The 25,843-nt window shown below is 41.7% G+C and overlaps 1 protein-coding gene and 1 long non-coding RNA gene across 4 annotated transcripts in view; one reads left to right on the top strand and one right to left on the bottom strand.

The window, feature by feature from the left end:
* The first annotated feature begins 3,363 nt into the window (after window positions 1-3,363).
* AFG2B (AAA ATPase AFG2B) lies at window positions 3,364-22,520 on the top strand. Of its 3 annotated transcripts, none has more exons than XR_001885763.1 (8): window positions 3,364-4,555; window positions 6,314-6,499; window positions 11,988-12,146; window positions 16,070-16,279; window positions 17,094-17,315; window positions 18,790-18,920; window positions 20,416-20,541; window positions 22,142-22,512. XR_001885763.1 is itself a non-coding variant. In XM_017872821.1 (8 exons), the coding sequence occupies exons 1-8, from the start codon at window positions 3,365-3,367 to the stop codon at window positions 22,307-22,309; spliced, it is 2,364 nt and encodes a 787-aa protein (XP_017728310.1). In that variant the 5' UTR covers window position 3,364; the 3' UTR covers window positions 22,310-22,520. The 3 variants fall into 3 exon arrangements, 2 of the variants coding, with proteins under 2 accessions (XP_017728310.1, XP_017728311.1); XM_017872821.1 differs by having other exon boundaries at window positions 17,094-17,286; window positions 22,142-22,520; XM_017872822.1 differs by lacking the exon at window positions 6,314-6,499 and having other exon boundaries at window positions 17,094-17,286; window positions 22,142-22,520.
* Window positions 17,209-25,843, bottom strand: part of LOC108530125 (uncharacterized) — a 13,041-nt gene continuing 4,406 nt past the window's right edge. Inside the window, exons 2-3 of the long non-coding RNA XR_001885764.1 lie at window positions 19,006-19,119; window positions 17,209-17,300 (exon numbers count right to left, since the gene is read on the bottom strand). This is a non-coding gene — a long non-coding RNA (uncharacterized LOC108530125). The remainder of the gene's footprint in view (window positions 17,301-19,005; window positions 19,120-25,843) is intronic.

The raw sequence follows: 25,843 nt of genomic DNA, 5'->3' as shown, positions 1-25,843 counted from the left end.
ACTTAAAGCTAATTAAGAATTTTATAGTTAATTAAAATTAGATTGTAACCTTGAAAGCAGCAAAGGACATAAAGAGAAACTATTTGTTACATGTATCTTTGGGAAAATCTCACAAAAGATTTTGTTTGGCAAAGCTATTTGAAACAATTTAAAGCTAGAAATGTTTCTAGGCTATAGCAAGATGAATTCCATTGGTTTGGATTTTGACCTACCACTAAATTTTGGATTTAGGAAGGGTCTCATTTTTATACTTAACACAGAAATTAAATTTTAACTTAGAAACTGAGTTTTACATGGCTTGAGGCATGTGAAAATTATGTGAGAATAAGTCAGTTACTGCTGTGGTCTCAATATTTGTGTCCTCCACAAAATTCATTTGTCGAAATTTTAACCCTTGAGATGATGGTAGTAGGAGTCAGAGCCTTTTGGGAGGTGATTAGGGCATGAGAGTGGAGCCCTCATGAATGGGATTAGTGTGCTTATAAAACAAACATGAGAGAGCTAGCTAGTCCCTTCCACCATGCGCGGGTAGTGAGCTGTCTCTAAACCAGACAGTGGGCCCTTACCAGACATGGAATCTGCCAGTGCCTTGTCTTTGACTTCCCAGCCTCCAGAACTGTAAGAAATAAATTGCTGTTATTTATAAGCTACCTGGTTTGTGGTATTTTGGTACAGCAACCTGAACAGACTAAGCCAGTTAATATATAGAGACAACAGATGGCTTCATACATCTAGGTGAGGATCCTGGGAAAATCGAGTCGGAAACCACAGTTGAGAACACCAATGTCCTAACAATCCTGTAGCCTTCAGGCTTAGTTGGTTCTGGACTCCCTCTAGTGGTTCAATTCTGGTGCTTTAACAGATGTTCTTCAATTCATAGAATTACCAAATCTCTGGTCAGATTAAAAACAACTAAGCAAAAGAGCCACACAAGTCCCATTAGAATGGTTTACCACAAGGAGGCCAGGTGCAGTGGCTCATGCCTGTACTCCCAGCACTTTGGGAGGCTGCGGCAGGTGGATCACTTGAGGCCTGGGGTTTGAGACCAGCCTGGCCAACAGGGTGAAACCCCATCTCTACTAAAAGTCAAAAAATTAGCCGGGTGTGGTGGAAGTCACCTGTAATTTCAGCTACTCGGGAGTCTGAGGCAGGAGAATTGCTTGAACCTGGGAGGCAGATGTTGCAGTGAGCTGAGATCCCGCCATTGCACTCCAGACTGGGTGACACAGCAAGACTGTCTAAAAAATAAATAAAATTTAAAATAAAAGAATGGTTTACCACAAGGAGATTATGTCACTGAATGGCAGTAATAAATATGGATGAAATCATAGGGTTGCAAATGGTTAGACCTAAAGGGACAGAATGGATTTTACTGGTTGATTGGGAAAGACATTTACAGTTTTGCTTAGAATGAGTGGGTAAGAGCTGACGGCCCAGTAACAGAATTCCTTGTTGCTTTTGTTTGCGACCTATGGTAAAGACTGCATCTTTTAGGGAAAGAGTGAAGTGAAAGAATATTTCCTGTGCATATGGATTCTATAAGGTCAGAGGGTTCTTGTTTGACCTTGTATAAAATCAGCCTCTTAGACCAACCCAAAGCAACATGTAGTTTCCTCCTCATCATATTCCTAATAGCATAGTTTGTGACTCTGTTTTACACCAATTCAGAAAACTTTAAGGCCAATTTAACTTTATTGGCTCCCTGTGTTGGCTTTGGTTATTTCACTCCATTAAACCTTTACTTCTTGGCCATTTCTGCATTGTAAATGTAAGTAAATCTACTAACTCCTTTACATGAGATCTCTTTACATATTTAAGACAGTTATCATGTCCTCAGTAAGTCTTCTTTCCCTCTCCCAGATCCTCAGAACTTCTTGGAACTATTCAGGAACTCCATGAGGTACAGGCTTCTGTACAAGATACATGTAAAATAACTTGATAGGCATGTTATTCACACCTTTAGGAGTAAAAATGATGGCTTTTTTTTTTTTTCCAGAAAATGCAAAGCTCTTATTTAAAAGTCCCAAAACCAAAAGAACTGAAGCCAATGGGATTAAGAGATAAAAAGAAAACAGGAAGTAATGGGTGACTTACCCATTTCAAGACCTTCTCCTGCTATTTTCTGATCCCTAAGTTGTTCCAGAATCGATTTAAGCAGAAAAGTACAGCAGAGACCAGATAAGTTACTGTGGAGTCAAGAAGTCTGTCATGTCTGCCATGAAGTTTGGATAGGATGAGATCAGGAATTGGCATTGGTCTTAAGATCCCAGATCTGACAGTACTTCCCATTGATAAGATATTACTACACAGTCTGTAATTGATTATTTGCATAGATAAAAAACAAACAAACTTCCCCAGCAACTTAAGAACTCTTAAATATCAGTTTTGTCAACTCACAAATTTGGGTTGCGGTGAAAGTGGGAAAAATAGAGATAGGAAGATGTAAGTCAAATAAAAACAAGGTGTATCTTCTTGTCTTTGAATATCTGTAGTTCTTTTTTAAAGGCAATTAAGAAGGATAGAAAATGTATTCCAGCTGATAAAAAGGAATTCCCTGTGCGAAAGGGAGAGGAAAGGCAGAAAGCAGGTGGGAAAAAAAAAAAAAAAAAAAAAAAAAACCAGCAGGCAGTTGTCTTAATAATGTAGATAGGTATCGCCTCTAATACAGGACTCAACACTGTTGTGCCCCAGAGAGCAGGCATTGATCGCATGAACTTAAGTAGTGATAACTTGTTGCCAAATAATATTCAAAAGAATATCAGAAATCAGAACAAATATACTATTAGTGTGTTTCAAATCCATCAGGTAGCCTAGTTTTTCTTCTTTCCTCTCTACAAGGGATTTTAAGTGCCACAGTGTGCTTCCCTCCCACTATGCTGGTGCTTTTCCATAGGAAGGGTTGTGCCTGGACCTCCCAGATTGGAACGCCGATTATCTAAGGTCCCAAGGCTGTATTCTCAGCTACACCAAGTCACCTCAGATATTTGCACCAGAGCACCCAAAATTCTGTGCCCATGAGGATAGTTGGCGTCTGTTCACAAAATAGCAAAGTCTCTAGGTTGCTATTCCAACAGCGGCAGTACTGATGCTCCAGTTCGAAGGCCAGGAAAAGAGAATGTAACGCCGGTAGCTTCCAAAATATATGTAACCACCAAAGTACATGCTTAATGACCTAGTGAAGTTAGCTTAGGCCGCCTCCCAGACACCTGTAATGAAGACCATCTCGGCAAAGCTCTTGGGTGGGCAACTCGATTTCACAAAAGCGGACACCAACGCTCTTTCCAGGGATAAATGCGTTGTCTAATGTTCCCATTGGCCCTTTCGGCCTTCACTCAGCGCCTGGCAACGCAGTCTTCCCTAGCGCATGCGCGCCATCTGCTTCCGGCCTGCGAGTTCGGTGTTCCGCTCTTATGGGCCGGGTGGATTTCCTGCCCTGCTTTTCTTTCTCCTGGTTGATCTGTGTGCGATGGCTCTGGACTCGGATCCCTTCCCTGAAGGGCCTCTCTTAAAGCTGCTACCCCTAGACGCTAGAGACCGGGGCACCCAGCGCTGCCGGCTGGGCCCGGCCGCCCTCCACGCCCTGGGCGCGCGCTTGGGCTCGGCAGTGAAGATCTCGCTACCCGACGGCGGCTCCTGCCTCTGCACTGTCTGGCCTCGGCGGGACGGAGCAAACGGCTTTGTGCAGCTGGACCCGCTGTGCGCGAGTCCCGGGGCGGCGGTCGGGGCGCCGAAATCCCGGAGGAGTCTCAGCCTGAGCCACCTCCTCCTAGTGCCCTGTCCGCCCCTGCGGCGCGTCTCCGTGTGGCCGGTGTTGCGAGAGCTGGCGGGCGCACCTGGTGCCCCGAATACAGCCGAGGTGCTGGAGGCGGTGCAGGAGCTGCTGAGAAACCGACCTGTCTCCCTGGACCACGTGGTGGTCGCTCCGCCGGGCGCTCCTGGCCCGGTGGCTGCCTTGCACATCGTCGGCGGAACGCCCAGTCCCGATCCCGCTGGGCTCGTCACCCCTCACACTCGCGTCGGCCTTGGCGGGGAGCCTCCGTCGGAAGCCCAGCCGCAGCCCGAGGTGCCCCTGGGAGGTCTTTCGGAGGCGGCCGACTCGCTGCGGGAGCTCCTCCACCTTCCGCTCCGCTACCCGCGCGCCCTGGCCTCGCTGGGCTTAGCGGTGCCCCGCGGGGTGCTCCTGGCGGGGCCCCCCGGAGTGGGCAAGACCCAGCTGGTGCGGGCCGTGGCGCGCGAGGCGGGTGCGGAGCTGCTGGCAGTCAGCGCCCCCGCGCTCCAGGGTTCCCGGCCTGGGGAGACCGAGGAGAACGTGCGGCTGGTCTTCCAGCGCGCCCGGGAGCTGGCCAGCCGCGGGTCCAGCCTCCTCTTCCTGGACGAGGTGGATGCTTTGTGTCCCCGGCGGGGCGGTCGAGCACCCGAGAGCCGCGTAGTGGCCCAGATGTTGACGCTGCTGGACGGCGCAAGTGGGGACCGCGAGGTCGTGGTTGTGGGAGCCACCAACCGGCCGGACGCTCTAGATCCAGCGCTGCGTAGACCCGGGAGATTTGACCGAGAGGTGAATAGGCTTGGCGGGTTGGCCCACTGTCGGTGGAACCTCGGCCTTTTCTGGCGCCAGTTGGCTGCCCCGGAGGCGTTTGTCTCTTGGGTTTGAGCATCGGTGAGGTTGGAGTGGGGCTCTTTGCAATTGCCCATATATGATCTGTGAGTCAGGACCCGTGTTTCCCCAGAGTCAGATTGTCAGGACCTGTGAGTCAGGATCTGTATTTCCCCAGAGTCTAATTGTTTTGGGAAGCGGGGTGGCCATTACGGATTAATTTTGTGCAGGTCCTATAATCAGTAATGTTAATTCTTAAGAGAATTTTGGTCACCTACACGCATGTTAAACTCATGTTTTGGAATGAGAATTTAAAGAAGGATAACCTCAAGAAGTAAGTGTGTTGAAATAAAAAGGGAGAAGGCGGGGAAGAACTAAATGGAAGTAGGCATTAACTCTTCTGGATTTATTCATTCCTTGTCATAACACCAGCACCCTATCCCACAATTGAGGAAATACCCACAACTGCTCCCTGAGTTGTCAGGGAAGTTGAATATTCAGAGCCGTCCTATTTTATAAGCTTTGGTCCTAAATTGACTTGAATGCTAAAGAATAGTTTGAAATTTAGTGACTGATATTTGTATTTTGTGATAGGATTCAAAAGAGAAATGATAATTACACTCTTTTAGTTAGTTCAAGACTTGAGTGGATTTCTTCCTTGCACTATCTAGTACCTTTGTGTCCTTAAGAGCAGGGACCTAGCTATCTATACCTGGCTTCTAGAACTTTGTGTGTTGTTAAAAATAACAAAAACTTGTTAAATGACATAGAATTTTCATTGTGCAACTTTCTAGCCAGTGTTACTCCTGGAGTATTAGGATTTTCATATATTCAGAATCTAAGCTGTACGTAAAGTGCACAGTACTAGTTCCAAAATGGTTCACTAAATTGTCGTACATGTTTATCAGCATAGAAAACATACATTATTATTTTGGCAGGGCTTGGTGGCTCACGCCTGCAATCTCAGCACTTTGGGAGGCTGAGGTGGGTGGATCACCTGAGGTCAGGAGGTCGAGACCAGCCTGGCCAAGATGCTGAAACCCCGTCTCTACTAAAAATGCAAAAATAAGCTGGGCATGGTGGCGCGTGCCTGTAGTTCCAGCTACTCGGGAGGCTGAGGCGCCTGGTTCAAGAATCACTTGAACCAGGAGGTGGAGGTTTCAGTGAGCCGATGGTGCCCATTGCCCTCCAGCCTGGGCAACAGAGTGAAACTGTGTCTCAAAAATGAATTCATAGTATATATATATATATACACACACACACATATAAATTTTTTTGGAAGTAACTTCTTAAATGGATCTATTTTTATTGATACATAATTGTGCATGTTTTGGGGTACATGTGATATTTTGGTACCTGCATACAGTTTGTAATTATCAAATCAGGGTGTTTAGGATATCCATCACCTCAAACGTTTATCATTTCTTACCTGAGTGTTGGGAATATTTCAAATTCTCTCCAGTAGCAATTTTGAAATATACAAGAAATTATTGTTAACTATGTTCAACCTACTCTGCTATCAAACATTACACTTAGTCCTTCTATCTAACTGTATGTTTCTACCCATGAGCCAACCTCTCTTCATCCCCTCACCCCCCAACCCTTCCCAGTCTTTGGTTGCTATTCATTCTGTTGTCTACCTCCATCCATGAGATAACTTTAAAAAGAATATATTTTAAACTATAAACTTCTTTTTTTGTTGTTTTGCTTTGCATATAGGTGGTCATTGGGACTCCCACACTTAAACAAAGAAAGGAAATTCTGCAAGCGATTACCTCAAAGATGCCCATCTCCAGTCATGTTGATTTGGGCCTTCTTGCAGAAATGACAGTTGGCTATGTTGGTGCCGACCTGACAGCACTCTGTAGGGAGGCTGCCATGCATGCTCTCCTTCATAGTGAGAAGGTAAGAAGCGTTAATTTATGACCATCTGTGTTAATCTGTTATTGTAACAGATTAATTTGGGGGTTAAAAAAAATGGTGAGTACATTTCCTTAGAACATTTGATAGCTTCCACAGCTGTTGCTTATACATTTTACATCTCAACTCTATATAAATAGTATATGATTGAGGGTGGGGATAAAGGGCTGAGTCCTCTGGGTCTACTGAGTAAATGTGTTCTCTACTCTTACAGTAACTCCCTTGTACTGAAGCCCAGAGCAGCCAAGAAATAATGTATCCCCAGAAGAATCAAAGAGTTTTTTTTATTTGAATTTTTTTATTTTGAGGCAAATTCAGACTTAGAAGTTACAAAAACAGTACAAAGATTTTCCATATACCCTTCTCCCAGATTCTCCAAATGTAACATTTGCCACATTTGCTTTATCATTGTCTCTTGTGTATTTTCTTCTCTCTTCATGTGTATTTTCTTTTATATATACATGTATATAATGAAATATTTGAGGATATGCTACATCCGTGATGCCCCTTTACCCTTGAAAACGTAAGTGTATCTTTCTGAAAAACAAGGACTTTGTACAAAGTCAAACAAATGATCAAGCTGAGAAAATTAACACAGACACAGTACTTGTACTTAAATAGGCCTTAATCTAGAATCATACTTCAGGCTTTCTTCTATGACCATAACTTTTTAAGAGTCAGTTATTCTGTAGAATATTCCTCAGTTTGAGTTTGACTAATGTTTCTTCATGATTCAATTCAGTTTTTGCATTTTGGGCAGGAATATAATAGAAATGATCCTGTGTGTTTCTCTTTGCATCTGTTAGGCAGCACATGATATGTTTCTGTTCTATCACTGGTGAAGTTAACTTTGATTTCTTGGATAAGGTGGTGTCTGTGAGATTTCTCCATTGTCAAGATACTGTTTTTCCCTGTAGTGTTAATAAGTTATCTAGTGGGAGACATAAACTTTTCTAACCTAGGAGAAGATTGGGCACTTGGAATTGTATTTAAATTTGTCCTTGACCTGCAGGTCTGTAATTCATGACTACCTTTCCTAACAATATTTAAGATAGTAGATTAAATATAATACTTTTCAACATTGTTGTTTGGAAAATCCAGTATTTTGTATATAATAAATAGTCCTGAATCCTTAAACCCGTTCAGGAAAAAACTGATTTCAGCAGGCTAAGGATTCTGAAACAGAGTTTTCAATCTCATTTGTAACATCAGAATTGTCTTTTCATCTTAAAATGCGAAAGAATGATTTGTTATCCTAAATTTTGAAAAGCCTTTTTACCTAAATAATTTATACCTTGCCTCACTTCCTTTCCTTTATTTCTACAGTTACACCGAAGGTGGGGAGGAGTTATGTGATCTTCTAGTGATCTTTTAAGTCTTCATCTTGTAGGTTTAGACCAAAACTGCTTGAAGTTTTAAAGTTCTATGTGTAAAGGTGTGAGAATACATGTCTTTTGAGGGAGACAATAAGAGTAAGCAGGAGATGGAAGGGAGATTTACATTTAGGATTTCCTCTGCTTTGAAGTTCCAGGTTTGACCGTAAGCACCTCTGACTTAGGTGGCCCAGTCAGCTGCTGTCGTCCCAGGGTGGAGCCCACTGCTACTTCAGGAGGGGCCTGCTCAGGTGTAGTTACCACAGTTGATGGCTGAGTTCAGAAACAACCAAGGGGAAGTGGAAGGAAGAAAGGCAAAAAGGATGAAGGGACAGAGACAACTGGGAAGGTACTGGCTCCATCTTTTATTCTTTCCCCCACCAGCTGAGGGGCTTCCACTACCTCTACCTATGCCAGGGCAGATAAGGGATACCTTACAGTTTGTTAAACTTTTTGTGAAGTATTCCTATTAAAGGATTAGAAATGTAGTTTAACACTCACACATACACAGAGGGGAAAGAATGTATTTGCCCAAAGAATCAAGTAAAATAATGTGTACACACATGATCTGGAACTATAAATGAGATTTTCAAATACTAGTTGGTGTTACCTAAAGATTAGTTAGTATTTGGACATCAGACACCTAACATCTGATACTGTCAGCCAGTTAAAAAGGCTATTTTTTTAAGTATGTGATAGCGTTATTCATGAGAAATGAAGATAGAAAATTATAAAGAACTGCCTACCTGAAATGTCACTTTCCAGAGATGACAATTGTTAACACTTTTGGGAGAATACTATACGGAATAGCTCTATACATACAGATTCACTTCACATCAGTTCACAAATAAGACAAGACTGGTTGTTTTTGAAAATGGGAATTTGTGGCCAACTAGATGTTTAGAATTAGATATAAGAGGGCAAATACTTTAATAAATACAGTACAGACATTTTTAATAAAATTTTGAGGACCTTTTAACTAACAAAAATGTGTTTCACTAGAATGATCAAGGAGAGTGTAAAGAGTCTCCAAAATATAACCCGAGAGTGAAGACGACTTTTCTAGGCATAACATAAACCCTAAAGGAAATTATTTGCTGATTTGACCATTTGGGGGTGGCAAAACAATACTATAAAGTCAGAGTAGGAAAAATACTTTCAGTGCAATTTCCGTGATTTGGAAAGAACTTTTACAAATCAGCGAGAATAGACCAACAGTCCAAGAGAAAATGGGTAATAGGATATGAACAAGTAGTTGACAATAAAAGGAATGTCAATAAACACGAAAAATCTTCAACCTTGATTTCTTTTAAAATTATTGTCTTTATTTTGAAATAATTTAAAACATATAGGAAAGTTGCAAGATAGTTACAAAGAACTTCCACTAAACCCTTTATCCAAATTCACCAATTTTAAACATTTGCCAAATAAGCTTTATCATTCTCTTTTGCTCTCTTTCTTGCGCTCTCTCCTCCTCTTCTCTTTCTCTGTCTCATCTCTGTATATATGTATTTATATGCCCATAGTATTTATTTATTTTGGACCATTTGAGAGAATGGGTTGCATATATCATAACATTTTATCCCTTAACATTTTAATGTCTATTTCCTAAGAACAGCAGTGTTCCTGTATGTCACCACAGTATGGTCATGTGTAGTATTGCGTCCTTAGAGCCTCACATGTAGAGGCACAGGGTGTTCATTGGTTCCTCATTGGTAATGCTAATTTTTGTCAACTAGTTCAGGTGGTGTGCATTTTCTCCACTGTGTAACTGCTATTTTTTCCCTTTGCCACTAATGAGAAATCTATGGGGAGACACTTGGAGATATCCTGCTCCTCATCAAACTTTCAGGCTGGGCGCAGTGGCTTATGCCTATAGTCCCAGCTGCTCAAGGCTGAGACAGGAGGATCACTTGAACCCAGGTGTTCGAGGCTCAGTGAGCTGTTGCCTCAATGCCACTGCACTCCAGCCTGGGCAGCAGAGCAAGACCCTGTCTCATAAAAGAATAAACTCCCAGGCCGGACACGGTGGCTCAAGCCTGTAATCCTAGCACTTTGGGAGGCCCAGACGGGCGGATCACGAGGTCAGGAGATCAAGACCATCCTGGCTGACACGGTGAAACCCCGTCTCTACTAAAAAATACAAAAAACTAGCCGGGTGAGGTGGCGGGCGCCTGTAGTCCCAGCTACTCGGGAGGCTGAGGCAGGAGAATGGCGTAAACCCGGGAGGCGGAGCTTGCAGTGAGCTGAGATCCGGCCACTGCACTCCAGCCTGGGCAACAGAGCGAGACTCCGTCTCAAAAAAAAAAGAATAAACTCCCCTCAATGTAGCATCCAATTCTTGCTCATAACAGCCTTTAATATCATGATTGCAAAAAAGGCAATTTTTCTAATTCCAATATTCCCTTTACCTCATTCTGAATTGAAGAAATTTAGTTAACACAGTAATGAATGAGTACTGGTTATTCTGTCGTATTGGCAGACATTTAAGAGTTTGGTAATGGACCAGGCACAGTGGCTCACGTCTGTAATCCCGGTACTTTGGGAGGCCGAGATAGGTGGGTCACTTGAGGTCAGGAGTTCGAGACCAGCCTGGCCAACATGGGGAAACCCCATCTGTACTAAAAATACAAAAATTAGCCAGGTGTGGTGGCGCATGCCTGTAAATCCCAGCTGCTTGGTAGGCTGAGGCATGAGAATCACTTGAACCCAGGAGGCGGAGGCTGCAGGGAGCCAAGATCACAGCACTGCACTCCAGCCTGAGTGACAGAACGAGACTCTGCGAAAAAAAAAAAAAGAGAGTTTGTTAATGTCCAGTATTGGAGAGGTGTGGAGAGAACACAGCTTCATGTTATTGAAGGAGAGTAAATTGATACAGCTTCCTTAGAGGACAATTTGGTAATAGCTGTCAATGTGTATGTGTGTACTTGTAAACCCAGTAATTCTACTTTGAGGAAATTATTACATAAAATACTTGAACATGAGTTTGAACATGGTGGCTCATGCCTGTAATCCCAGCACTTTGGGAGGCTGAGGTGGAAGGATTGCTTGAGCCCACGAGTTCCAGACCAGCCTGGGCAGCATTGGGAGACCCCATCTGTACCAAAAAAAAAAATTATTTTTTGGCCAGGCATGGTGGTTCACGCCTGTAATACAGCACTTTGGGAGGCTGAGGCAGGCGGATCACGAGGTCAGGAGATCGAGACCATTCTGGCTAACACTTTAAAACCCCATCTCTACTAAAAATACAAAAAATTAGCCGGGCGTGGTGGTGGGCGCCTGTAGTCCCAGCTACTCAGGAGGCTGAGGCAGGAGAATGGCGTGAACCCAGGAGGCAGAGCTTGCAGTGAGCCGAGATTGCGCCACTACACTCCAGCCTGGGCAACAGAGCGAGACTCCGTCTCAAAAAAGAAAAAAAAATTTAATTAGCCAGGCTTGGTCGCACACACCTGTAGTTCTAGCTACTCCAGAGGGTGAGTTGCAAGGATTACTTGAGCCTGGGAGACTGCAGTGAGCTATGATAATGTCACTGCATTCCAGCCTGGGCAACAGAGTGAGACCCTGTCTCAAACAAATACTTGAACACGAGCACAGAGACTTTTTCAGTTGCAGCTTTGTTTTTAATATCAAAAGACTGGGGATGACCTAATGTTTGTCAGAAAGGTGTAGCTGGGGTAAATTCAGTAGTGTATTATGGAATTCTCAAAAAGAATGACGTAGAACTGTATTGGTTGACATGAAAAGATGTGTATTAGTTGACATGAAAAGAACTATAGTGGTTGACATGAAAAGGTGAAAGAAGAAAAGCACAGGTCGCTGTAGTATGGTTCCATTTGTGTATCTATTTAAAAGGACATTTGTATGCTTATTATCATAACATACTGGAAGAATCACAAGAAACTGTTGACATCTTTCAGGGAAGAATTAACTGGCGGGAATTGGCAGGGAGACATTTATTCTTTGTACTATTTATATAAATTGTTTTTATAATGATAACAAAATTACAAATCCAAAAGAAGATTTAAAAAACGAATTGTGCCATAAAAAAAGACCAACCTAATTTTTGGTTTAATTTTGCTTTTTTGGGTGTATTTGTTCAGAACCAGGACAATCCTGTGATTGATGAAACAGACTTCCTTGAAGCTTTTAAAAATATTCAACCCTCATCATTTCGAAGCGTCATTGGATTGATGGATATCAAACCTGTTGACTGGGAGCAGATTGGTGGCCTTGAAGATGTAAAACTGAAGTTAAAACAGGTAAGACAGATAATCTACTTAATCCAGTAGGATATTACAGATTAACATTCTGTGCATTTATGATGACAACATACTGCACTGAAACTACTCTTTCTCCTGTCACTAATGTGATCCTAACATCTAAATCCAATGATTGCTTTTCGGTCCTTATTTAATTGGACTTCTATGGATGTCTAAATTGGTTTTTATAATTTCCCACCTCGACCCTCTCTTTTTTTGTTTTTGCTTTAAAGAGTTTATAACTAAGGCTGGGTGTGGTGGCTCATGTCAATAATCCCAGCACTTTGGGAGGCCAAGGGAGGAGGATTGCTTGAGTTCAGGAGTTCAAAACCAGCCTGGGCAACATAGCAAGCCCTTGTCTCTATTTAAAAAAAAAAAGTTCATAACCTAAGGCTGGGCACGGTGACTCATACCTGTAATCCCAGCATTTTGGGAGGCTGAGGCGGGTGGATCACCTGAGGTCAGGAGTTGAAGACCAGCCTGGCCAACATGGTGAAACTTCGTCTCTACTAAAAATACAAAAATTAGCTGGGCATGCTGGCAGGTGCCCATAATCCCAGCTACTCGGGAGCTGAAGCAGGAGAATCACTTGAACCTGGGAGGCAGAGGTTGCAGTGAGCCGAGATCCCACCACTGTACTTCAGCCTGGGCGACAGAGAAAGACCCTGTCTGGGGGGGAAAAAAGTGTGTAACCTATAGTCTTACAACTTCAGAAGGCGGAGACAGGAGGATCTCTTGAGGCCAAGAATTCAAGACCAGACTGAGCAACATAGTAAGACTCCCTGTCTCTACAAAAAAAAATGTTTTTGAGACACGGTTGCTCTGTCACCCATGCTAAGTATGGTGTCACAAACACAGCTCACTGTACCCTTGAACTCCTGGGCTCAATCAGTCCGTCTGCCTCAACCCCCCAAGTAGCTGGGACTGCAGGTGCGTACCACCACACCTGGCTAATTTTTTAATTTTTTGTAGAGATAGGGTCCCACTGTGTTACTTAAGTTGGCCTTGAACTCCTGGGCTTAAACAGTCCTCCAACTCGGCCTTCTAAAGTGCTGGGATTATAGGCATGAGCCACCATGCCTGGCCTACAAAAAAATTTTTTTAATTAGCCAGGTGTGGTGGCACCTGCTTGTGGTCCTAGCTACTCAGGAGGATCACTTGAGCCTTGACCCCAGGAGATGGAGGCCGCAGTGAGCTATGATTGCACCACTGCACTGCAGCTTGGGCAACAGAGTGAGATCCTGTGTCTTCAAAAAAATATAAAAAACAATTTTGGCTGGGCACAGTGGCTCACGCCTGTAATCCCAGCACTTTGAGAGGCTGAGGCAGGCAGATCACCTGAGGTCAGGAGTTAGAAACCGGCCTGGCTAACATGGAGAAACCCCGTTTCTACTAAAAATGCAAAAAATTAGCTGGGCATGGTGGCGCGTGTCTCTAATCCCAGCTACTCGGGAGGCTGAGGCAGGAGAATCGCTTGAACCCGGGAGGTGTAGGTTGCAGTGAGCCAAGATCACGCCACTGCACTCCAACTTGGGCAACAGAAATGAAACTCCATCTCAAAAAAACAAAAACAACGTATAGGCCAGGCGCGGTGGCTCACACCTGTAATCCCAGCACTTTGGGAGGCTGAGGTGGGAGGATCACGAGGTCAGGAGTTCAAGACCAGCCTGGCCAACATGATGAAACCCTGTCTCTACTAAAAATACAAAAATCAGCCTGGTGTGGTGACGCAATCCTGTAATCCCAGCTACTCGGGAGGCTGAGGCAAGAGAATCGCTTGAACCCAAGAGGCAGAGGTTGCAGTGAGCTGAGATCGCACCACTGCACTCCAGCCTGGGACAGAGTAAGACTCCATCTCAAAAAAAAAAAAAGAAAAATCAATTTGTAATCTAAAACGGGTCAGCAAATTTTCTATAGAGAGAGCCACACAGTAAATGTTTTAAACTTCACAACCACTCACCTCTGCCATTGTAGCATCAAAGCAGCTGTAAACCATATGTAAATGAGTAATTGTATTCTGATAAAATTATGGACACTGAAATTATATAATTCTCACATGTCAGAAAATATTCTTTTGATTTTTTTTTCAAGCATTTAAAAATGTAAAAATTCTTAGTTTGGGCTGTACCAAATATAGGTGGAAGGCCTTAGTTTGCCTGGATATCTGATCTAAAAGACATTAAATGGATGCAGTACAGGGACTGGTAAAAGCACAAAATTGAAATGAACAAGATGGCTACCTGATAGTGGATTTCACAACTCTTCAGATCCTCTCACCTGCATTACAGTTTCAGAAATTGATTTTGCCAATTCGCCTACATGTGATCCTGCCCTAATGAACTAGGTTTCTCTAACCACACACATAACAGACTGATATATAAGTAATAATTATAATTTTTTCATCTTAGCCAGGAGCTCTATCTCCAGTGAACCCTAGAATTTTTGAGTCCATGGATAAGAGCATTTATATAGGTGCCAATATTTTTTATGCATTGTCTTATTTAATCTTTACAAGATGCATGAGAGAAATTAGCCACACCTTCCTCTTGGAAGCACTCTGTTTCCTTTGCTTTGAGACATTAAGCTTTTCTGCCTTTCTGGGCACCCCTCTCCCCTGCCTTAAATGTTAGTGCTCAAGAGGCTCCCGGAGTCCTCTTGTTGGAGCTGTGGGTGATTTTATGATGATCTTGATGTCCGCAGCATCAACTGACCCCTGAAAACTGTTGATTCAGAAATCTGTATATCTAGAGTAGACGTTTCTTCTGATCATCAGAACTACTTCACTGCCTGCCTACTGGATAACCCCAGAGATGTCAAACTCAGCATGTCCAAAGTTCAGCTAGTCAGCTCTGCCCCCACACTTGGATCCCCTACCTCAGTTAATACAGCTAGCCACCCCATCCCCTAAGTCAGAAATCTGTCTTCTAAAGGCATAGCATTAGAACTTTGTCTTATGTAAAGTACAATTCTGTTGTATGTTTCAAATATCCATCCCTTCCACACCATCTTCACTACTTGTGACACTCCAGCCTTATTTTTGTAGACTGAATCATTGCAAGAAACTTCTAACGTCTCCCTGCCTCTAGTTTCATTTCCTTCCAGTCCATTCTTCATACTGCTTCCTCAGTGCAGACTAAAGCTTTCAAGGCCTGTTGTGATCTGGCTCCTATCTCCACTTCAACGCCATTACTTAACTTGGTTTAAGCCTGAGTTTTTGCATCTGTAAAATAATGATTAAAATGGCTAAAAACCATTTACCTTAAAGGTAATGAGGACTCATTCACTATTCAGTTTACTACTACTGAGTGCCTCCTTTGGGTCGGTGTCATTCTAGGTGCTGGGGATTTTAAGGTGAGCTTTGCTTATGTTCTAGCAGAGTAGAATGACAAACCCAACGTGGAAAAATAATAATAGTGAATAAGTGCTTTAAAAGTAAAGGATGGGCAGTAGCATAGAGAATGAGTAGGAGGAGGGGGGGTTACGCTTTAACCAGGTGGTCAGGAAAGACCTCTCCAAGGAACTGACATCTGTGCTGAGACCTGAGTGATGAGGGATAGCCACATGAAGATCTCAGGGGAACGTTCAGGCAGCGAGGAAAGCGAGGAAGGCAAGGAAAGGCTCTGAGATGGGAACAAACTAAGTGTTTAGGAGCTAGTCAGATTATATAAGGCCTTGTCAGCTGTGGTGAGTAAGGAGTTTGAATTTGGATTTTATTCTCGTTCTAATAGTAAATCATTGAAGGATTTTAAACAGGAAGTGATGTCACCTGACTCAAATTATAAGATCTCTGCAGTGTGGAGAATGGACTGTTTCCAGCTCATAACAGGAGCCTGAGAATTGTTAAATGAACAAATGAATTTACTGGATGATTTGACATTTTATTATTACACTAAAACAACTCTTCTCTTTTTGTGTACTTTCAGAGCATTGAGTGGCCTCTGAAATTCCCTCGGGAATTTGTTAGGATGGGCCTGATACAACCGAAGGGAGTTCTCCTCTATGGGCCCCCTGGATGTGCTAAAACCACTCTGGTGAGGGCCCTGGCCACAAGCTGCCACTGCTCTTTTGTTTCAGTGAGTGGAGCTGATCTGTTTGCACCATTTGTTGGAGATTCAGAAAAATTCTTGTCTCAGGTTTGTTTATTTCCCCATATGTTTAAATTTACTTTTGAATTTTTATTTCATTTCTTATGGACAAACATTTTTTAAAATATTACTAGTGTTTTTTCCAGTTAAAAAAATTATACATGTTTATTGAAAATTTAGAAAATATAGGAAAGTGTAAATATGAAATCCTTCATAATCCTCCTACCTACTGTTAACATTTTGGTGAATTTCCTTTGTCTTTTTTTTCTGTTTTAAATAAAATCAAGAGTAGGTTTTATATATCTATAGCTTTATCCTGCTTTTTAAAACTTAATATTACCACTTTTGAAATTCTATAGTATCAATTCTTTGAAAATACGGTTTTTAACTCTTACATAATATTCCATTGTTTCTTGTTTTATTTACTCGTTCCCCAATTCCTAGAATTCAGAATCTTTTTTAATATATTTTAAAAATTATAAATAGTGGCCAGGTGTGGTGGCTCATGCTTGTAATCCCAGCACTTTGGGAGGCCAAGGTGGGTGAATCACTTTAGGCCAGGAGTTTGAGACCAGCCTGGCCAACATGGCGAAACCCCATCTCTACTAAAAATACAAAAAAATTAGATGGGTGTGGTGGCGCACACCTATAATCTCAGCTACTCGGGAGACTGAGGCACAAGAATTGCTTGATCCTAGGAGGCAGAGGTTGCGGTGAGCTGAAATTGCACCACTATACTCCAAACTGAGCAACAGAGCATGACTGTCTCAAAAACAGAACTGTAAATAGTTATGTGGAAAGCATACATTCACATGACTAATGTATAACATACAGCTTTTTAATATTTTTTTCCTAACAAAAGATATTTCGACAAGCAAGAGCAAGTACTCCAGCAATTGTGTTTTTGGATGAAATTGATTCAATCTTGGGAGCTCGCTCAGCCAGCAAGACAGGATGTGATGTTCAAGAACGAGTTCTTTCTGTTCTCCTGAATGAATTAGATGGTGTTGGACTTAAGGCAATAGAGAGAAGAGGAAGTAAATCAAGTCAACATGGTAAATACAAGGAGCTGAAAAATGAAGAGGTATTTATTAGCCAGAATGCACCTAAAATCCAGGCCAACATTAAATAGAATGCATATATGCTATAGCTTTACTTACGCTGAATTCATCTCGTAGAAGGATTTATTATAATTTCAGTTTGACTTTGTTAGGGCTTTTAGAGCTAATAAAAATTGTGATTTGGCTAGAAAAGGTGAGGTACATCTTTATAATAAGTTATCTTAAATATAAGAATGTAAATTTTATTTTTCCTAAGAATGAGAAATATAATTTTCTTATTGCTAATAGAGAAGGCAGTTTATTCTTGTTTCCATGTCCTAAGAAACCAGTATTCATTTCTTTCTAAAAATTTTTATGTAGGCTGGGCACAGTGGCACACCCCTGTTGTCCCAGCACTTTGGAAGGCCAAGGCAGAAGGATTGCTTGAGACCAGGAGTTTGAGACTAGCCTGGCCAACATTGCAAGGCCCCATCTATGAATGAATGAAGGAATGAATGAATGAATGAATGACAAAGGATATTATTTCCAATAGTCTTAGTAATGGAAAATTTCCAGTTTTCTTGAGAAATGGGTTTCTTTGGTTTTAATGAATTAAAATGGCCTTTGGAAGTCCCCTCCCTCTCTTTCTGAGTCTCTTCTCCAGATAGAGTTTGGTATCCTTAAATTATCCCTGATACGTTTTCTTTTCTTTTATTCCTTTCTTGTTCTCACTCATTTCCTATTTTTAAAATTGTTGCATGGGATTGTTGCATACACTCCTTAGGAACATGTCACACTAGAATTAGGAGGTACCCACGAGGTTATCTAATCAAATCATTCCATAATACAGGAATTCCTTCTATAGCATCTGACAGGTATTCACCCAGCATCTGCTAAAATACTTGCAAACATAGGGACCTTAGTACTTTGAGGGATTATGTCACTGGAGAGTTGCCTGATTACTCAACAAATGATTTTGAAGGCTTAGTATATGTAAAGCCTTTCTCTGTCTGCTTTCAGACATTTCTTTATCCAGGATTTGCATACCTGCAACTTAGATTGTCATTTCACAGACAAATAAAAAGTCCAGTAAATCTTTGACTCTTTAGGGATATGAGAGTCAAGACTTTTCTGTAACCATATACCTCCACCTGTTGGTCATACATATCTGTCTTTTCAAGTAGCCCGTTTAAGGTGTAATCCTTCATTGGAGGCTCAGGTGCACTCAAGTCACCAGATGAGTGTTCTCCTCTTTGGGATAAGGCTTTTCATAAGTTTTCATATGGAGAATGTCTCTTAGGTACTCCCTTAGCCATGCACACAAAGTACTTCTTCGATTAATGATTTGTTTCTGGGATATCTTGATATCAAGAAGCTGGTCTGGAAAGGGGATGTAAGCATTCTGGTCCCAAGAAAAGGATATCCCTATTTCAATTTAAATAGCCTTCTGATTTATAATTTTTTAAAAACTTACTAACAACTGATTGAAATTACTTTTTGTTGTGTGTTTGCCCTCAGAGTTTCAAGAAGTTTTTAACCGAAGTGTCATGATTGTTGCAGCAACAAATAGACCTGATGTGTTAGATACTGCTTTGTTACGACCTGGAAGATTAGATAAGATCATCTATATCCCACCTCCAGATCACAAGGTAATCATTGTAAACATTTACTCTGTGTGAGCTCAGCAGAATGGAATTCCAGTCTGGATATAGGTGTCCATGGTGTTCTACTCACCCTGGGTTCTACCTTCTTCCTTGCCTTCCTTCCTTCCTTCCCTTCTTTCCCTTCGTTCCTTCCTTCCTTTCATTGCATCATAATTTTGATCTGCCTTTGTTGGATACTCTGATCCTGTTCACAGAGAAACATAAGCCTAAATGTAAGGTGGTTATTGTATGTGTTGTGGCAGACTCTAAATACAGAGTCAACTCAGCATTATTTTGCAACTAGAGTGGAGGAATCGTAAAGTGTTAAAAGAGCTTTGAAGATTGAGTCAGCATCCTTATAGTACAGTGCAGAAGGTGGAAATCACAGAGATTATGCTGTGTATCGTGGTCAACCAGTAAATTTGTTGTCCTTAAAGTACAATGCAGAAACCTGAGATTACAGAGATTATGCAGTGTATCATGGTCAACCAGTACATTTTTTGTCGTTAACATCCAGAGCCACTGACAGGGAGGGCGAAAGGCACAGGGTGAATTTTTTTGTTCCTTGAGTTTTTATCAAGTTTTGGAGGGATAGAAAAATAAAATTTAGGCCGGGCGCGGTGGCTCAAGCCTGTAATCCCAGCACTTTGGGAGGCCGAGACGGGCGGATCACGAGGTCAGGAGATCAAGACCATCCTGCCTAATATGGTGAAACCCCGTCTCTACTAAAAAATACAAAAAACTAGCCAGGCGAGGTGGCATGCACCTGTAGTCCCAGCTACTCAGGAGGCTGAGGCAGGAGAATGGCGTAAACCTGGGAGGCGGAGCTTGCAGTGAGCTGAGATCCGGCCACTGCACTCCAGCCTGGGCGACAGAGCGAGACTCTGTCTCAAAAAAAAAAAGAAAAATAAAATGTATTATCTGTTATACCTTTAAGTTATATCTGATAATTCATGTATTTGCTTCTTAAGCCATGTCTAATAGTATTATTTGTACCCAAAAGAGAGATTCAGCTGGGCGTGGTGGCTCACATCTGTAATCCCACACTTTGGAAGGCCAAGGCGGGCAGATCAACTGAGGTCAGGAGTTTGAGACTAGCTTGGCCAACATGATGAAACGCCGTCTGTACTAAAAATACAAAAATGAGCTGGGTGTGGTGGCAAGCACTTGTAATTGCAACTACTCGGGAGGCCAAGGCAGGAGAATCACTTGAACCCAGGAGGCAGAGGTTGTAGTGAGCCAAGATCGTGCCACTGCACTCCAGCCTGGACTACAGAGCAAGACTCCATCTCAAAAAAAAAAGAGAGAGATTCATAAGTTTTTTATGATGTCATGATTTTTACCATTGTCATACGGGCCATTGATGACTTAGTCTTTCTAACCCCTGTATACACTTTCTCGGTAATGTGAAAGAAAACTCAAGCTAAAAATATTTTAATAAATCATTGTATCAAACATAAATGTTGTAAGATTTAAAATACTGTTTTTTATTTTGTTCCAGGGCAGGCTTTCTATTTTAAAAGTCTGTACAAAAAACATGCCAATAGGTCCTGATGTCTCCTTAGAAAACCTAGCAGCAGAAACCTGTTTTTTTTCTGGAGCTGATCTTAGAAACCTCTGCACAGAAGTAAGTTAATTAGTGAAGAAATTTGTGGTTCAAAACATTTCTTCATCTTTTCAAATCTTCATTCACTCAGCAGTATTTACTAAAAGCCTGTGTGGTACAGGCTTACGAAAAAAGTTTTTCGTAAACTTTTACTAAATATAACATTAAGAAAAATGCATGGATCATAAGGGTACAGTTCATTGAATTAAATGATCACATTTTTATAATCACTACTTATGTCAGGGAATAGAACATTATCAACACCCCAGAATCTTCCTTTGGGTCCTTTCCCAACCTCTGTCTCCTACCTTCTTCTGAAAGAGAACTGGGCTTAGTGACTCATGCCTGTAATCCCAGCACTTTGTTGGGGCCAAGGCAGGAGGATCATCAGAGCTCAGGAGTTGAGACCAGCCTGGGCAACATGGGGAGCCCATGTCTCTAAAAAATTTTTTTTAAATTGTCCCGGCTACTCAGGAAGCTGAGGTGGGAGGATCACTTGAGCCTGGAGGTCAAGGCTGTAGTGAGCCATGATTATGTCACTGTACTTCTGCCTGGGTGATAGAGCAAGACTCTGTCCCCCCCACAAAAACACACACACACACACACACACACACAAAAGGGAACCACTGTCCTCACTTCCAACAGTGGGGATTAGTTTTGTCTGCTTTTGAACTTTATATGAATGGAAGCATGTGGCATATGTTATTTTCTGTCTCGTGCTTTAACCCAAAAAGAAATTCATCATGGTTTTGTGTGTAACATAGTTTATAATATTCTAGTACACGAATATTCTATATTTGTTTATCCATTCTTTTATTTTGGAGTATCTGGGTTTCTACTTTTTTGCCATTATGAGTTATGCTGCTGTGAACAGCCTTGTACATGCCTCTTAGTTCCCATGTCTACTTCTGTCTATTTGTAAACATGCTTAGCTACAAGGAGAATGGCTGGGTCACAGGGTGTGTGTTTCATCTATTCCTTTATAACAAGTGCTGGCTGAAGACTCTTCCCTACTTCACCATCAAGAAGATATTCTCTCATCTTTAAAAGGACATGTGGGTTCATAAAATATACATTAATATACAACTTGCTTTTTCTTTCTTCCCATGTAAGGCTTTCTTTTTTCCCATTAATGTAAGAGGTTGTGGTATACAAAGTGGATTTTAATCACCTTATTTACCTTTTAGCATAATATTTTAGTGATATGAAAATTAGAATCCTATGAAGTGAGGCTGAGATTTTCCATTCAGAGTTTAAAGTATTACCATATATTGTTAAAAAAAAGAAAAGAGGCCAGGCGCTGTGGCTAACGCCTGTAATTCCAACACTTTGGGAGGGTGAAGCAGGTGGACCACGAGGTCAGGAGTTCGAGACCAACCTGGCCGACATGGTGAAACCCCCATCTCTACTAAAAATACAAAAATTAGTCAGGTGTGGTGGCAGACGCCTGTAATCCCAGCTATTCGGGAGGCTGAGGCAGGAGAATGGGTTGAAACCGGAAGGTGGAGGTTGCAGTGAGTCGAGATCGCGCCTCTGCACTCCAGCCTGGGCAACAAGAGCGAAATCTGTCTCAAAAAAGAAAGCAAAAAGAAATTGTTTTCTATTGCTTGTCTCTTAATAGGCTGCTTTGCTGGCTCTGCAAGAAAATGGACTAGACACAACTACAGTGAAACAAGAGCACTTTCTAAAATCACTTAAGACTGTAAAACCATCGTTAAGTCGCAAGGACTTGGCTTTATATGAAAACTTATTTAAGAAAGGAGGATTTTCTAACTTGGAAGGTATTTAAAAATCACCTTACACCCTTGTTCAGTTGTTCACGTTAATTGAAATGCGAACTTGCCTGTCGTTTGCAACTTCACACTTTTAGAATTTGTTTGTATTTCCTGTAAGTAAATAAATAAAACAAAAAAAAACCGAAAACACAAAACCTTGTGTCTGATAAGCTAAGGCTCATTTATTTTAAAAGGCATATTAAATAAAATACTGTAATTTAGGAAGAAAGTATGTGTGTATTGATTTTATTGTAAGGGGTGGTTGGTTTTGGGTGATTGCTTGTTTATTAAACCCTGAAATAATTTCATACTTACAGAAAAGTTGCAAAAATAGTACAAATAATTTTTATGTGCTCAAACCCAGATTCACTGATTTTTAACATTTTGCCACGTTTGCTTTCTCTGTCTTCCCCACCCCTTGTACATATACACATACACACACACAGTTTTTTTTGAGTGGTTTGAGAATAGATTATATACATAATGTCCCCTTCCCCCCTTAATACTTGAGTGTGTATTTGTTACAAATAAGGTTATTATATGACTAAATTCAGGAAATTTAATACTGACACAGTATTCTAATCTATCATCCAGTGAATTTCATGTATTGTCACAATAACGTCCTATGTGATAATTTTCCCCATTACAGGATCCAGTCTAGGATCACACATTTCATTTAGTCACCATGTCTCTTTAGCCTCTTAACTTGAAACAGTTTCTCAATCTTTCTTGACCCTGACATTTTTGAAGAGTATAGACCAATTATTTTATTGAACAGTTCATTCCTGGACTTGTAGTTGATGTTTTGTCATGGTAGGTTCAGGTTATGTATTACCAATGGAGCATACATAGGGGCATTGTGTTCTCAGAGTATCACAGCTGAAGACACATGACATCTGTACATTATTGATGTTAATTTTGATCATTTGTTTGCAGTATTGTCTGGTTTCTCCACTATATTGCTATTTTTCCTTTTGTAGTTGCAAGTAGTTTAAAGTTTTTAAAGAGACAGGTTACATGTACTTTTATTTTCATTTATTACAAAATAATTTAGAATACTAGAAAATACAAAAACATAAAAAAATCCTTTAGTGTTTAACCTTCCAGTCCTTCACGCATGTACAGATAATTTTTAGAACCAGAAAGGAATGATACTGCATAACTCTTGATCTTCTCACCTAACAGTATCTGGTAAACATCTTAGTAGGCCATTCTCCACTCACAAGGTGCTAAGCTGGGTGCTGGAACATCCAGTGAACAAGGCAGGCATCAGACAAATTGTCAGTGAATTAATTACAATGGTAAGAAGTGCTTCAAAAGAAGTAGAGTGTACGATGAGAGACTACTGCGTGAAATGTATGTAGTCATAAAATGTTAAGGAGTGGCCGGGCGCGGTGGCTCAAGCCTGTAATCCCAGCACTTTGGGAGGCCGAGACGGGTGGATCACGAGGTCAGGAGATCGAGACCATCCTGGCTAACACGGTGAAACCCCATCTCTACTAAAAAATACAAAACCTAGCCGGGCGAGGTGGTAGGCGCCTGTAGTCCCAGCTACTCGGGAGGCTGAGGCAGGAGAATGGCATGAACCCGGGAGGCGGAGCTTGCAGTGAGCTGAGATCCGGCCACTGCACTCCAGCCTGGGCTCCAGAGCGAGACTCCGTCTCAAAAAAAAAAAAAAAAAAAAATGTTAAGGAGTTACTGGAAAGTTTCCTATTGCTGAGTGCAGCCAGGACTATTGGGAATAATTAAGGAAAAAACCTGATTTATAGGTATAAAATACTCAATTAAAATTATTCTAACACACTGACCTTTGCTTTTGAGTATAGGAAAATACCTAGAAAACATACCGGAATTCTTACTATATATTTTCTTTGTTGGTTATTGATCTTATTGAACAAGGCAGCCATCCTGCAGCTGACAAACCCTGGCCTGAACCCCTTAACTCAGACATCTAGCTGTGGGCTAGAAGTCTTTCTTTTCCAGAAAGTTTCTAGTAGGCTGGTAATTTAGCAACCATGCTTGTTCAAGGCTGAGCTGATGTGAAGATGTCTTTTTAAATTGTAATTAAAGTCAGCACTCCCTCTCTGTGGGTTACACATGGGCAGATTCAACCAACCATGTGGGTTGAAAATACTTGAAAAAACAAAAACAATACAACAATAAAAAATAGGCCAGGTGTGGTGGCTCTCACCTATAATCCCAGCACTTTGGAAGGCCGAGGTGGGCAGATCACCTGAGGTCAGGAGTTCAAGACCAACCTGGTCACTATGATGAAACCCTATCTCTACTAAAAAGACAAAAAATCAGCTGGGGCATGGTGGTGTGCGCCTGTAATCCCAGCTACTCTGGGTTCAGGTGGGAGAATTGCTTGAACCCAGGAGGCGGAGGTTGCAGTGAGCCAAAATCATACCACTGTATTCTAGCCTGGGTGACCGAGCAAGACTCTGTCTCAAATAAATAAATACAAATTAAAAAATCATAAATAAAAAACAACAGTGTAGCAATTACTTATATAGCATTTATATTATATTAGGTATTATAAGTTATTTAGAGATGGTTTTTAAAGTATAACCAGGAGGACATATGTAGGCAACCTGCATATACTACACCATCGTATATCAGGGACTTGAGTATTCGTGGATTTTGGTGTCTGAGAGGGGTCCTGGAACCAATTCCCTGCAGATATAGAGGGAGGACTCTCTAACTTCTCAGCAGAACATTGGAAGCTTCCTGAGCATAAATGCTCAATAGATGACAAAATGAGATCAAGAATGTCTTTGATCCTGTTCCAATCTGATTTTAGAATGACTCTGGGCAACTTCCAAAAGCTGTTTTCTTGATCTGCGAGAAAATTAAAACACCAGCTTCTAACACCTTTCTTCTGGTATACCGGGAAGTGTAAACAGTTTTCCCTATAAACTGAACTCAAACTGCTTTCTGGGTTACTTTCTAGGCTGACTAACCTTAAACAATATAGAACATCCCTGGAACCCCCAAAATTCAGCAAATCCAGTGTTATAAGCCTGGTCATAAGGCAGCCACTGAAGGATGAGGTGTCAGGATGAACACATCCACAATCAGGAACAGGGAGAAAGAATTTCAACAAAAAATATTTAATAATGAAATATTCTGTTTTTCTCATAAAAGCCCGAGCTGGGCTGATTAAAATCTAAATTCCTGGCCGGGCATGGTGGCTCACGCCTGTAATCCCAGCATTTTGGAAGGCTGAGGCGGGCAGATCACCTTACCTGACTCAGGCTGGTCAGGAGTTCGAGACCACCCTGGCTAACATGGGGAAGCCCCGTCTCTACAAAAATTAGCCAGGCGTAATGGCTCATGCCTGTAATCCCAGCTACTTGGGAGGCTGAGGCAAGAGGATTGCTTGAACCCAGTAGGCAGAGGTTGCAGTAAGCCAAGATCGCGCCACTGCACTGCAGCCTGGGCAACAGAACGAGACTCCATCTTAAAAAAAAAAAAAAAAAAAAAAAAAAAAAAATAAATTTTCCTGGGGGAAGCAACACAGGCCAATGGCGCACCCCGCGCGCACC

The sequence above is a fragment of the Rhinopithecus bieti genome, unplaced genomic scaffold (genome assembly GCF_001698545.2).
Source record: "Rhinopithecus bieti isolate Rb0 unplaced genomic scaffold, ASM169854v2 scaffold_6945, whole genome shotgun sequence".
Lineage (NCBI taxonomy): Eukaryota > Metazoa > Chordata > Mammalia > Primates > Cercopithecidae > Rhinopithecus > Rhinopithecus bieti.
Note: the sequence above shows the minus strand (reverse complement) of the source record. Positions and strands in the feature narration are given on the sequence as shown.